Source organism: Photinus pyralis, unplaced genomic scaffold, assembly GCF_008802855.1.
Source record: "Photinus pyralis isolate 1611_PpyrPB1 unplaced genomic scaffold, Ppyr1.3 Ppyr1.4_LG4, whole genome shotgun sequence".
Classification (NCBI taxonomy): Eukaryota; Metazoa; Arthropoda; class Insecta; order Coleoptera; family Lampyridae; genus Photinus; species Photinus pyralis.
The window spans coordinates 33,249,214-33,264,165 of record NW_022170511.1 but is presented as its reverse complement, the minus strand read 5'-3'; the positions used below and the strand labels follow the sequence as shown (position 1 = coordinate 33,264,165).

At 35.2% G+C, this 14,952-nt stretch overlaps 2 protein-coding genes across 2 annotated transcripts in view; one reads left to right on the top strand and one right to left on the bottom strand.

The window, feature by feature from the left end:
* Positions 1 to 3,044: 3,044 nt before the first annotated feature.
* Positions 3,045 to 3,668, bottom strand: LOC116169091. The gene has a single exon (XM_031485118.1). It carries the CDS (start codon positions 3,666 to 3,668, stop codon positions 3,045 to 3,047), a length of 624 nt encoding a protein of 207 aa, XP_031340978.1.
* A 2,663-nt stretch (positions 3,669 to 6,331) lies between these two features.
* Positions 6,332 to 14,952, top strand: part of LOC116168647 (leucine-rich repeat-containing G-protein coupled receptor 4-like) — a 35,821-nt gene continuing 27,200 nt past the window's right edge. The window contains exons 1-3 of the mRNA XM_031484582.1: positions 6,332 to 6,351; positions 8,023 to 8,094; positions 13,320 to 13,391. The gene's annotated coding sequence lies outside the window, so the exon portion shown is untranslated. The remainder of the gene's footprint in view (positions 6,352 to 8,022; positions 8,095 to 13,319; positions 13,392 to 14,952) is intronic.

The following is a 14,952-nucleotide window of genomic DNA, read 5'->3' as shown; positions in this document are numbered from 1 at the left end:
AACAGGAATAATCAACAGTAACACGAAATCAAATTAAAGAGTGAAATAAAAGGTTAAACAATTGTTTTTTGAACTGACGAGTTGATAAACTCTTAAGAGGCGACGGCAATGCATTGTACATCACAGCAATGGTGTAGCTAAATGACCGCTCAAATAGTGCTGTTTTATGTTGAGGTATAGTTAGTAGCCCTCTATGCCTAAGATTTAAATTGTGAATGTCAGTCCTAAATCTGATCTTATTGTATAAGTATGGTGGCCGCTTATCGGAAATGATTTTATGAAATAAAACAGCATTTTGGAGATGCCGTCTACTCGTCATTGATAGCCAATTGCGTCCTTTAACTTATGAGTAATGTGGTCATATTTAGAGATTCCGTATACAAAGCGGAGACAAGAATTCGGAACACGTTGAATACTATGCGTTGTATCATGGGTAATACAGGATGAGTAAACCGGGGAACAGTGAGCAAAATGTGATAACACCAGAGAGTTGCATAACATTAACTTAATTGAAGTACCTACTCAAATAGAATTTATGGGGAAACAATAATCTCAAGTTCAAAAATGCTCTCTGAATGCACATTGTAACGTGAGGTCTAAACCTAAGGGATGTGTCAAGAATAATTACGCCTAGATTCTTACATTTATCCACAAATGGGATGGCCAGATTATTAATGTGCATTCTGGGCATTTGGGATTTTGTTAACTTATTACTAAATAACATGGCATTACACTTAGCGGGATTAAGCTGCAAAGCATGTTTTTGGCAAAAATCACGGGTAACTTTCAAGTCGTAGTTGATTTTCTCAAAAGCCTCGTGTAGTTCAGTATGACAAAATGAGTAGTAAATCTGCGTGTCGTCCGCATACATATGAATGTTACAATGCTTCAATTGTTTACACAGAGCACTTGTATAGATTAGGAACAATGTAGGACCCAATATTGAACCTTGTGGTACACCTTTAAAAACGGCTCGTGGTTCGGATATGTTGTTATTGCACTTTACCATCTGAGATCTGTGTTTTAAATAGAGAATAAGTTTATCGCACTATCCCCAAACCCAATATAATTAAATATTGCTAGTAGCATCGAATGGTTAATGGTGTCAAAAGCCTTGCTAAAATCTAACAGTGCAAGTACACAACTATTTCCAGAATCTATTGAAGATAAAATATCGTCAACGATATGTAAGAGGGCCGTACTACAGCTATGGGATGATCTAAAGCCAGACTGTGTAACTGGGATAAGAGAGTTCAGTTCTAAATGAGTGATAATTTGGGAGTTAACGACACGCTCGAGAATTTTTGAGATCGTCGGTAAGATGCTGATCGGTCTAAAATCATTCATCATCTCGGGTGCTTTGACTTTCGGAACCGGTGTAACTAAAGCAATTTTCCACTCTTCCGGAAAAATAGAATCAGCTAAACAACAATTAACAATGTGGGTGACGTAAGGTACAATATATGGGCAGCATAACTTAATCATCTCCAGATTGATGCCATCAATACCCATCGAATTGCCTTGAAGCGAATTTATAATTTTGAGAATAGCTTCTTGATCAACAAGGTTAAAATTAAGCTTAGACTGCACAACGCAATTAAATTTGTAGTGATTCAGAACTTCCTGATCAATAGGTAAATCTGGCGTATTTAAAACAAAGTGATCATTAATTGCATCAGCATCTAGTTGAAGATTACTAAAGTCATTTTTACGGCAATCCTTTATATGCAATCGTTTGAGTTCGGACCATAATTGTTTGGAATTTTTTGTTTGAGCAATGAACTTAAAATAGGCTCGCTTTTCAGATTTAATTGCATTGTTAGTCATATTTCGCAGTTGCTTATAATAATTCCAGCTTCCCCCAGAAGGATTATGTGTGTGCCTATTTTTTGCTTTATCCCGTAAATTCATTAAAAGCCTAACATTGTCTGTTAGCCAGGGTAATGGTTTTCTGGAAAACGCTACTGTACACCAGGGAGCATGTTTATTAAATAAGGCAATTATGCAGTTATTGAAAAAGTGAATCTTGTCATTGATATTGCCAAGTTGGTACAAACGTTCAAGAGATAAGTTATGCAACTCTTCATAGAACAAAACACTATTGAAGCGTTTATAGTTACGAAAAGTATGAATCGTAGGCACTTTTTGAGTAGAGGGAAATAATACATCGCAAAATATCAGTTCATGATCAGAAAAGTGTGCACCAGCTACTCCACTCCTGCTTATTAATTGAATCGTCTGAGACAATAATGAGATCCAATAAAGAAGCTTTGTGTAAACCAATTCTAGTAGGCTCAGAAACTAACTGCTTTAAATTAAACGACTCAAGAGAATTAGCTAGGTGGGATGTAGCTGGATGATCAAGATCTAAAAGGTCAATATTACAGTCCCCTAAACAAACAAAATCGGCGGCCAATGACGAGCACAGAAGAATCGAATCTTCTAATTCGTTTACAAATCCTTTGTAATCATGATTGGGAGGCCTATAAACTACACCGACAACAATTTTAACACCTTTTCCGCTTACCAAACACCACAGTTCTTCAATATTGCCAGCTGTCTTTATTAAAGTCATATTTAATCCTTGCTTATAGTACAAAGCGACCCCGCCGCCCCTGGTCGGACGATCATTCCGTAGTATTTTAAAATTGTCAAATTCCAAAACGTTAGAATTAATTTCACTTGTCAGCCAGGTTTCCGAAATGGCCAAAATATCTAAATTATGCATGAAGATTTTCTCTTTTACATCGGATAATTTAGGGACTAATGAACGTACATTTATATGCCCAATTTTTATATTCCTGTGCGACATGCCTAAAACAAAATAAATTAATTAAGGTGACAATACACAAAAAGAAAAAAAAATTTAATTTATTAATTACGCTTTAAAAATTAAAAAAATAATAATAAAATAAGGTGTGCGCTCTAGCCCATCAAAAATGAGAATAATTTTCCGGCAAAAGTTTGCATAATTTAATGTGAGATATGGCAAGGTAATCTAAATTAAATTAACATTACATTCGCAAAACAGGAGAAAACATGAACTAATTAAACTTCGGAACATCATTTAAATCAGCGTCAGTTGTTATCAGCCGTATTTGGTTATTAATTTTACAATACAATTTGCCATCCCTGGACCAGCAGTTCTTGTTCCCAACCTTGGATAGTAGCTCCCTAAACAAGGATAGTCGTTCCTTAGTTAGGTCTTCCTTGATTACGACGGGTGTCCCCTTAAGAAGCTTCCGTTTCCTAATGATGGCTTGTTTAGGCTCATATCCTTTAAATTTAATTATAATCGGACGTGGTTTGTCCCCAAACTTCCCAAATCGATGCAGGCGGTCTATATCACCTTTATCCAACTTGACACCCATTCTTGTATTCAATAGTGAGATAACCTTGTCCGTTAAAACTTCGTTATCTTCTTCCCGAACGCCAAATATCAAAATATTATTTCTACGGGTATACTGCTCTAAATTATCTAATTTACGATTGAGCACAGTAGTTTTTTCCCACACTTTTTCATCGACGTAGGTTTTTAACTTTTCAAAAATCTTCTCGGAAATACTGGTAACCAACTTGTTGAAGAAGTCTCCATCTTCAAGCAGACCCTTGACTGCACCTGCCACTGCATTATTAATTTCAAAAAGTTGCGTTTGTTCCCGTGTCATTCGATAGAAAAGTATTGTTTGAACGCGACGTAGATACATATTTCACGAAAATTCATTTGATAGTTACAATCAGGGTTACAATACATAATTTGTCTCGAATCGTGATTTGTGCAATAATTCATTAAACTTCACCCTTGGTCTCGACAATAATCAATCAACAACAATTCCTCACGTTTATCCTAATTGTTTTATCCGTTCTTATACCACCTTCAAAAAAGAAATTCCAACGTTCCAACGCATTTTGGGGTAAGTGGATTGATTATTTTTTATACTTCATGCTTAGAAATTAGAAACCTACTTAACGTGAAAGATTACAATCCATTCAAAGATTAAACAGTATCAACAGTACCTCAAGTGAGCGAAAAAGGGGCTTCGCCGCGCCGCGCCCTTTCGCGAGTAAATGCGCTACGGCCTTTAGGTACGTTGTGTGCTGGATATTGCTATTATTGTTTAAACAATATAAATAATTATTAACAGCAACTGCGGGAGAGATTGTTGATACTAAATTTTTAATAAAAACAATTGACAGTATCGTAAATATCGTGAAAAAAATGTTAAAACTAATTTTTCCCGTAGTATAGTAACGTTTCTGATTGTGAATAGTGCTAAAAAAGTTAAATTCTTCGTTAACTCGACTATTAATAAACTAGACCCAATTACTGAGAACTAGCTTGATAAACAAGATGAAAAAGATTTTCGGCTGCTACTCGGACGGTGGAAACTTTCACTCAGCAGACAACTGCTTGGTTGTAACCCACTCATACTAACGTTTTCTGAATACAGACAAACAGTTATTAAAGACTTTCCACGAACTCTTTACAACTTCACTGGACGATACCTTAGATCTTTTATTAAGACGGCTTCACACTTTATTTCGAAACTAACGAACTGCGTCTTACACAAAACAACTAAGATCAAACTGCTCTACTTAGCATACAAAAATGTACGTTTACCGTTGCGAACTAACAACCGCCGTCATCTCCTTACGGTGTCTCCCGTATTTAAGGGAACATCACTTCCATCAGAATAAACTGACAAAACAAATTTCCAAAAATTTTTATTTAAATTCATCAGCAAAATTTCAAGCGTCAACTTCTTATGCATCCATTCTTCTATTGCCGCATCCATATCGTATTATTATGCATATTGAATCATATCGCCTTTCGATTACTAATTAGGCAGTTAGTAGTAGTGGCTTTACTTTTCACTTCACCTTAATTAACTTAATTAATTAGTTTAAAATTTAAAAAAAGACCATGGCATTTACGTACCTATTTTAGATTTTTTTATGCTTATGAGTGACTTCCGAATATATTGGAGGCATTCCTTTAGCCTTACAGCTAAAATTTCTGTTGTTTTTGCGCTACATTATTAGAGCAAAGCCCTACCAGAACCCTTTGAACGACAGTAGACGGAATTTAAGTAATAAGTTTATTTTGTAGCTGAATTTGACAGGATAACGATGTCTTTATAAGTTATAATCGATCACCTACTTTAAATTTGATGATGTGTTGATAAATATTATTATCATTCTCCTACCATGAAGTGTCTTTAAACTTTTAAATTAATCCTTCTTGACAAGCGAAGGAGAGTGTAATTTATCAAACGCAAAAATTTTTACTTTATTGTTCCATTGTTAATGGAAAATTCATTAAAAGTAAATTTAATTTGGTCAATGTTAGCACAGCTAAATGGTTTTGGATGCCGCCAAATTGTGACTATCACAATTTAGGCGTTCTTTGACTTTTATCGTAATTAATTTTAAATGAAGGTTCTTTATCGGCTTATACTCCACAAAATAATCTTTAAGAAGTTTGCGAAGGCATCCACGATCTGGATTAAAGTTGCATGTGATCATGAAAATTGATGCGTGAAGGGTGCGGAAGAGCCTTTTACTTTCGTTTTGTTAGCGCTATAATAGGTACACGCATAGAAAATTTGTAGCTTTTTCACCCTTTTAAGTATCAAGAGAGACGAATTCGCTCAATAAATTGTTCATCTCGGCACGTTTCCTTTCTTTTCCGTGGCTCGTTATATATGAGCATGCACGTGCAATACACATGATTCCGAATTATATTCTTTTAACACTGAATTATACAAGAGAAACAATTGGGAAGGAAATACTGGACTTTCGATACAACTAGATTTGTGAAAAAAACGTTAACTATGGCGAGATTTGTAATGCAATTTTAGCACGCAACTCCTCCATAGTTAACTGCTGCATTTGATACGAAAGTACGCATAAATATGTAAGGGACGTTTAAATTAGTATTCGTAATGCAATGCCGATAGATTAATCCGCTAATACACAAATCCCAAATTGCGTGTTAAACATAAATTAAAGAATACCGTCGAAACGGACAGAAGCCGCTTATTTATCGGATGACACTTTATTAGACAAATATCGCCAACAGTCCTATTCTATTCCCGTATAATCCACCATTCGTTCCAATATAACCATCTAGACACGCTTAATAAATATTGACAAAGAACTTTGTTCTGTAAATAAATAACCGATAACGGCTGTAGTGTTCCATGCAAAGCGAAATAAAGGAACGTATCTTTAGTAACTGTCGGTTCCTATTTATGATATGTTAAAAGTAATACTCGCCGAGATATTTATTCGCAACTTCAGACTTTGAAATAATGGAAAGCGCATTATTTCTAAATATACGACTCACAGGTAGGAATAATCGTAAAATAACTTTATGTCGGACATGTTTATTGTTCATGTGGGGAAAATGGGCAATAAGTTACCGTTTCATTTTGATGTGGTTTTTTTTTTAATTTATGGTCGGATTAGTTAATTAAGATTTTAGAGCTGCATTCAATGCCATAAATTCTTCAAGAAAAATTACAAATTGTTTGTGAACTTTCCTCTTTTGATGCTATTTCTGTATCCGTCGAGTTATTTGGCTTCATTTTGTAGACCTATATTTCGATTTTTGTACGATATCATCAGCTTCTATAAAGGTTTCCCACATGACAGTCACGGTGTCAAAATTTTCTCGAGAGAGCATCTACACCTTTCATGCAGGCTGTATTTTGCACGGTCTTACGGTTTCCTATGCATTGTAGAATAATAAAAGATCGCGAACTACTGAAATGGAGTTTTCCTTGTAAAATTCTTTTGTGAAAATCCAGAAAGATACCGGCGACTAGCCCCATAACAAGAAAATTTCACTATATCTTACTTACTGAAACCTTCTGTTGTGATTTAGTGGAAAAGTAGCTTCAAAATTGCCACGATCTTTGTCGGAAAGTCCACGCACAATCGGTCGCTTTAAAAGTAAACAGCAAAATTTTAAAAAAAACCTAAACCTCTCCCATACTTCTGATCTATAATTTTTTTAACCTGCTCCTTTTGCATTTTTAACAGTTAAAATGTTCACAAAATGATCTTAAATATTGGATATTGCAGTATTTCCACTTTCTCGGCCCAATTGCAAAAACGACGGTTTTGTATAAACTTACACGAACTAATAAAACTCAATCGAATATCGCAGAACTAACAGCTCCATGAAATATCAAGGGAAATGCGTGAAGTAGGTATAGCATAAACAACATTGTGTAAGTTAAGTGTAATTTACAATCAACTTCACGAACGTTTTCTCACGTTTTTCCATATCTACGATTTTCTGCACTATTAAAAATGTAGTTAGGCTTTTATTTTTAGTAATGTACTTATGTCCAGCAAAAAAAATGTTACACATTGGTTATAGCCGGCGTTCTGTTAAAATGTATTGAACCAGTGATATACACATATTGCGTTTTAAATTTCCATCACAATTATTGAAATTATAATTTGTAAACAGGACATAATGGAAAATCACGTTTTCGTGTATGTGACACTGCACGACACTTTAATTGCTCGGGACTGAAATGGCATGTTTATGGAAATTACTGACGCCTGACCAAATCCAATTCAACGCTAATATTTAATCAGATCAGATCAAAGCGCAAATTACATATTTATGGCAAAAAAAGCAAAGCGGAAATAAAATAAATTGGGATCACTCCAATATGCTGCTGATGACAATAACAAGATGTTTACTCTATCCTTTAGTATTATACAAATAACTGCTATTTGGTTGTTATTAGCCTAATGGGCGAAGCATTTCAACATTCTACTTTACCATTCACATTAATTCGAATTCTGTACGTCATTTTTAGATGTACTTCCGCCTGCTTTCTTTTCATCGCGTTCGACCATTTTTTTGTAAACCACCCACCCACCTTATGATTTAGCGGGCACGTGCTACATAAATCACTTTAATCGCCCAAAAAATAAACAGGTTACAACGAATTTGATTTGCACGCGCCCATAGAAATTAACGAAGGCATTTTGTTACAGAATCCTCACCGACAATAAACTGGATTCCGTTCATCCGAAAGCTCTCTCCGGGAATCTGCAATTAAAACGATTGTAAGTAGAAGCGTGTCGAACTAATTATTTTTTAGAGATCCCAATTTAATTAAGGTCAAGTTTTATTGCACAAGCTAATACGTCATAGCGTATAGGGAAGGAAGTTTTGCAACTTGTACGTGTTTTACGCGGCTTTGGCTTAAAGCCATTTCATTTATCTCAAGTTGGAAAGCTACTGTTATTTATTAGGGATAGACTGTTTAAAGCAGATGTATGATTTATTAGTTCAATGAATGCAGACAGCGTAATGCATTTGTCTTAAGTAGTTCAATTTAACGCATTGTTTGCAAACATCAATTATTGTTGTTGAAAGTAATATGTACATACATTTTCGCTAAGAGCACATTATTTGTACTTGCTTCTGCTATTGTGGGAGGAAGAAGCGTCAGAGGCAGCATGATGGACTTTGAATTCCGGTTTCGGAAGTCCCACAATATTACGGAAGTTCTGTCAAGCCACAAGCTATATAACATAAAACAAGGAATATCTCAAGATCATGCGTGAATGACAAGGCTCATTTCTATATAGTGTTCCTTTATAATCATGTCCAAGATATCTTGTGAAGGATCCATTTATTGCAATAATTCTCTTACGAAAAGACCATATATACCAGTAAGCAAGAAAATGTAAACGTTTGAGTTGTTTTTAGCCTTTGTAGCCGGATAAAATGGAAACTGCAATTTTCGTCATTCCGAAATTTCAGGTTCACTCTCCACTAAGAATTAGGAAAACTTAAAAATGGCTGACGAAGTGTCAACAATAGCTATACGTACTTTCATTTTAAAAATGCGCTAAAAATTTAGATTTATAATACTTTTAGAAAAAAAAAATTCTTAAATTGGCAATGTATGTAAGCTTAATTTCTTTCAAATAGGTGCTAAAAATGGCTTTTAGTATCAAGTAGCACCTTAAAATCAATGTCCTTTTTGTGGTGTTGTTTATCGCATTTTCCCTTTTTACTGAAAATAACTCCTGTAAGATGAAACATCCACATCCAGAATCTATCCTCTCATGACTCCTCTAATACAAAAGATTTTTATCTGGACGGTAATTGGGTAGTTCATGCTGGAATATTTAACTGAAATACTTGAGTCAATCTTTTAAGATTTGTATCACGTGTTTCAAGCGGGGGTACTGTGAACACTTTTGGCCATACGTTTCTCCGGCCATTCGTGAAACCGATTTTCAGTTCGGAATATTATTGATTTTTGTAGCAGCTGTTATACGCACAACAAAATGTTCCATGCCAATTTTACCAACAGTCAAAAATTTATCGGAAAAGTACAATTTTGCAAAACCCGCAAAATCCTTTGTTCTTTTATAACTCAATTATGCTTGGAAAAGTAGTAAAACATTGCATTTCCCAAAATATGGATGGATGTACTCCATGTATGCATGTGTAAATAATTTCCAAAAGCGTCTTTGTTTCACTTCAGTGTACCTAGGTTTTCACCTTATTGTTATCAAACTTTGTAAATATTACCCGTATACAGTGAGCACTGGAATTTTTCGAGAAATTTCATCAAAATTATATAATAATGCTACTATTTTCTTATTTCTTATGGACGTCTTATTGGATTTTAACGGAATGAGATAGAGGACAAAAAAAAGAAGACAATAACGCGTCACACTTTTTTGTCCACTGTTTTATTCCATAAAAATCCAATATGGCGTCCATAAAAAATAAGAAAATAGTAACCTGTAGGTAGCTTCTGCATCTAGCGTGTTCTAGAAATTCTAATAACAGATTCAGATTCTCCGAAGAAAACTTTCTATAGAAAGTGTGAGTGAGAACCACCCATTTCCAGCTAGGGAAAATGAAATCCAAATTTGACATTTTCAGTGAAATGCCAGTTATTTTCAAAGATTTTTTTAAACTTCAAATGTGTTATTTTATTCACAAACTGGGGCAACTTTGAATTTGAACCACCCTGTCCATTTCTATTGTTATCTTTTTGAAACGACTATACATAATGGGAAATAGAACATTTTCCTCCCAAATGTCAATTGTAACTTTTTTAGCAGTTCTAATATTTTTGCTTCTTTGATTGAATGTGTTTAGGGTCCATAAGAAGAAACCAGTTGCTAAATTCTTGACAGAGCAGCTTCCTAAGTCAACGCAAATATTTAACAACAAAAAATACGCTTTTGATAGTCATATTAATTTACTGTATGCGCCATTTTATAACTAAACACTAAATTGTTCAAGTTCCTACAAGAAAATTTTTGTTGACCTCTTATAGTATTCAATGCAATTTGGATGTTATATCTTAAAGGATTATTACAAGTTTTGAAAAAAAATCTTATACAAACCGAAACGCAGTCGTCTTTTTTAGGAAATAGTGACTAGGGATGGCAAGTGCAACCTAAGGGTGGTCGCACAAGTTTTAGTCACGTATTTGATTGTAACTTCATGGACGTTCCTGAAATATCGTACAATTTACAATAAATCAACTACAAAAAAACTAATATTTATGTGGTTTTCTCTTGTTTTCTAAAATCATCCTCATCCATTCATCTCCTTTTCCTCTCTCTTCCGGTACTTCACTCCTGCTTTTCCTTTCCTTGCTTTTTCCACTTCTTTACATGCCCATAGCATGTGGTATGTCCTCTTTCTCTCCAGAAATGCTGCATTTCCTTTCTTCTGCTTTTCTTCACTTCTTTTGTTTCTCTTCGTTTCCGCATTTAAACCTTGCTATTATCATGATATTTTTCCTCCTTTTCCTCCTACCTTGCCAGGTCCTTGTACCTACTGTTTCCTTGTGAGGTCTTGATTTCCACTCTCTGTTGCTGTGCTTGTATACCTATCTCCCTTTTTGTAAGTTCATCTGCCATTCTTTCTCCTATTTCTCACCTCCTTTCGACCTCCGTATTCATTTCTGTTATAATATTTTTTCTTTGCCCCCCCCCCTCCCCGTTTCCTTTTGTGGTGATCCTTGGTGACAAACATTCTTTCACTAATCCACTTTGTCTTTCAATCCTTTCCTCTCCTTTCCTACTTATCATCTTCAATTTTTCGACATTTAATTCCATTCCATTTCTTTCCCATTATTTGCTTCCATCTGTTTTTCTCCTGCTGTCCCTTTAGCGTATGCCAGGACCCATATATCTTCCTTCTTCCTACTACGATTCCTCCACTTCGCTGTCATAATATTCGCTCTATATCTCCTATGTACAAATGTTTGGCTAAGTGGACATCCCTGTCTCAATCCTTTTAATGTCCAGAACACTTCAGACTCCTTCCCATCTATCCTTACCCTCATTCTTGTCTTTCCATATAATTCCTTGATTCTGTTCTTTAATTTATTATCTATTTTCCCATTATTTTCTACACCTTTTCCCTTTCCACACTGTCTTTAAATCCATGAAAAACGCTATCATATTTTCGCTTTTTTTCCCATCGATCTCCATTTTCTGAATCCCATTTGTATTTTCTCTTATATTCTCCTCTATTTCCATTTCTAATCCATACAGCCTTTACCATCTCTTTTGCGAATCGGCAGTATTACACCTCCTTTCCATATTTTTTTATTAATATCCTCAGCTTCTGCTTAAAACGATGTGTGTGGAAAATCCAAGCGTCATTTCTTATTTCATCCCTTTCTTCAGTCTGTTTAATTGCTGCTTAATCTCTTCCCTAGCACCCCCTCTCTTCGTACCTCCTCTGTCACCTCCTCTTTCTCCTGCTTTCATTGTAGTACCTTAATAAAGTGCTGCTTGTAGAGCTCTATTTATGTGTCTGTCTCATTTGTTCTTTTTCTCTTTTCCAAAAATGCTTCACTTCAAAAAATGTTTTTTCCAACCGTCAGATTAAGAGAATCTCTCTAAATTATCATCAGATTATGGGGTCAGCACTACTAGGATATCAAAGTAAATCGGCTGTATAATAATCTGACGCACTCGGGTATTTCAAAATTGCGTTTTTTTTTACATTTTCAAAAAGCTGCATCGAGCTTGCGTCAGGTACAAATTGTCAGTCTTTTAAGTGGGAGTTTCTTTGGAGATTGCGTAACATCCCCTCTAAATATCTAGTGCGCTTGAATAAATCTCGTTTTCTACCCTTCTTTGCAGTCTCCTCCACCATGCAAACCCGCAGATTAACATACCTCCAATATCAGAGACACGTGGGAAATTATACAGTATGAATACGCTAGAGTATTTTCATAGGACTATTTTTTGCGTTTTGCCCGTCTGTCCGTCTGTCCCGACCCACTTCTGCCTTGTTGAACTACTTTTAGGGGAATGCTCCTGGAATTTTTTTCAATAGGCTGCCTATACATTAGAAGTGTGCCAGATGGCCATCAAATTTCACAGCACGTTTAAGGAAATTATAAAATATTTAAATATTTCACAGGTTTGGAGATATTTAAATAAATTTTTTCGAGTTCATCGCAAATTTTATTGCCAGGCGTTGTATGGGATTGGCCGAATTAATACAAAATAAAGCAATACTCAAGTGAACTAGTAAACAGTGGTAGTGATTAGAGAAAAGTGAAACACAAGTACGTATAAATTATAAAAAGTAGCGAATTGTTAAAATACTGCTGTTCGTGTCACGTGTCAACCTACATAAGTAGCGCTCCCTTTGGGCACAACACAATAACGAAGAGTGCTTAAAGCCATTTATCAAAAATACAAAGTAGCTAGTAAAGTTTTCATGAAAACTCTTCAGATATTTCTATTGTACAATTTAACTTCGTACCTCTTCAGCTTCCACATATTTCATTTGCCGAAGACGCAACGTTATAAATAATACGTCTAAGTACGATGTCATATAAGATCGCATTAATTCGTGTAATTCAAGAGCTTGATTTTGGACAAAGAGTCGCTATTTGTTGACGCGAGGAACTCATCCCATAAATCAAATCGAATGTGGCGAACGCGGTAAAAACCATGTTCTCCGAGTTACCACACACATAAATATTAATTTTAACTTGGCGGTTGTAAACTGCGAATTGCTTCATGGCTTGCGGATATCACAAACTTTATCTCGGTATATCAAATGCGCCGATGTCGTCATTTAAAACGTGACAATTATTTTCGAATAGAAACAGAGCCCTAATGGTTATTTTGACAATTCTCGAGCTCTGTTACCAGTTATTCTCTACTTTAACAATGTGTACGACATTACGTGTTGAATATCGCGCTTTAGGCATTCGTGCTAGTACGAACGCTTTACCAATTATACGTAAATAGGTTTTTATAAGTGAATATATTGTTTTCAGAGTTCTGCAAAGCTGTGGTTTGAAAGACATTCCAACGGAAGCACTCCATCCTCTAACTAAACTTGGCACTTTGTAAGTACACATTTTTTTAGTTAAACCATTCTTTTATAACATCGATTCGACAACAAAAGAAATTTACAAAAAGGTGCAAGGCTTTGGGGAAATTTTTCGCAAACGAATTTTGTTACTGAGGGTTCCTGGTGTGGATACTGTTTTAGGCTTGAGGTTTGGAAGTGCATAGTGGGTTGAGTGCATAAATCAGCATTAACTGATGAGACCTGGCCCGCTTATAGCTATTAAAATAACTAGGTGTTTTGTAGGTACTTTACATTTGGCAAGTTTACTGGCCGACAGTACTTTCCGCCAGCAAACTTGCCAAATGTAAATTAGGCTTAAAGACCGATGCCCATTTCAATTTTTTATAACACTGAAGCATACAGAGTGGCCCAACGAGAAGTATACAGAGGGCTTTTAGGGTATTAAATTTAGAAATTTCGAAAAATCCTCGAACACGTCAATTTTGTATTCGCGGGGGACAACTTTTGGAGTACAAATCACGAACCCAAGTCTTCACCCCTCTACGTAGAGAGCTTAACCCCTAAAATTTTAAATGGAATCCTATGGCAAATGGCACATTATTTGAAAGCCAATTTAATCGTGATTACCTACTATCTGCTTTGCTTTTTAAATTCTATTGATTCGTTTCGGAGATAATTCGCATTTGAAATGGTTTTTTCTAAACCAAAACACATGCGATCTAAGTCACCTTGTATTAAAATTTTATTTTGACGCAATTTGTTAAACTTAAGTGAACCTGTCAGTTCTCCGAAACGAATCAATAGAATTTAAAAAGCAAAGCAGATTAGTAATCACGATTACATTGGCTTTCCAATAATGTGCCATCTGCCATAAGATTCCATTTAAAATTTTAGGGGTTAAGCTCCCTACGTAGAGGGGTGAAGACTTGGGTTCGTGATTTCTATTCCAAAAGTTATCCCCCTCGAATACAAAATTTACGTGTTCGAGGATTTTTCTAAATTTCTAAATTTAATACTTTTAATTTATACATCTCGTTGGGCCACTCTGTATTTTACTTATACTTATACTTTATCCTTATTAAGAATAATGCCGAATCATAATCCGTACGTACCTCTCACACTAATTACTCGCAAATATAAATCCGCTAAGCGTATTAAATGGAGCAGCCACAACACATCATAAATAGAGGAAAGCACTCCAAAAAGATATAACAAAGACAGGTAGACAAGTAGCAGTAATGGCGTATTGAGAAAAATAATATTGCAACTAACCACTGTGAAGGCAATATACCTATTCTCTGAAGGGAACTCGCACAGGGAAGGCGTAAGAGAAAATTTAAGAAGAAGGAATAGAAGGAAGTGCAGAAAACTATACACAGTAAACTCTAGCGGCGGATTAAAGAACTAATGTAATAACAAATCTACCATTGAAATAACTTACATCTTAACTAAACAGGATTACAACGGAAATACCTAGATAGCGTAAGAATATCACTTAAATTTGGAAATTAGTTTTAAGGAGCCTAGTATTTGAATAAAAAATGCACATTGTGTATATCTGTGCTTATGGCCTTGATTAAAATAAAACGATAATT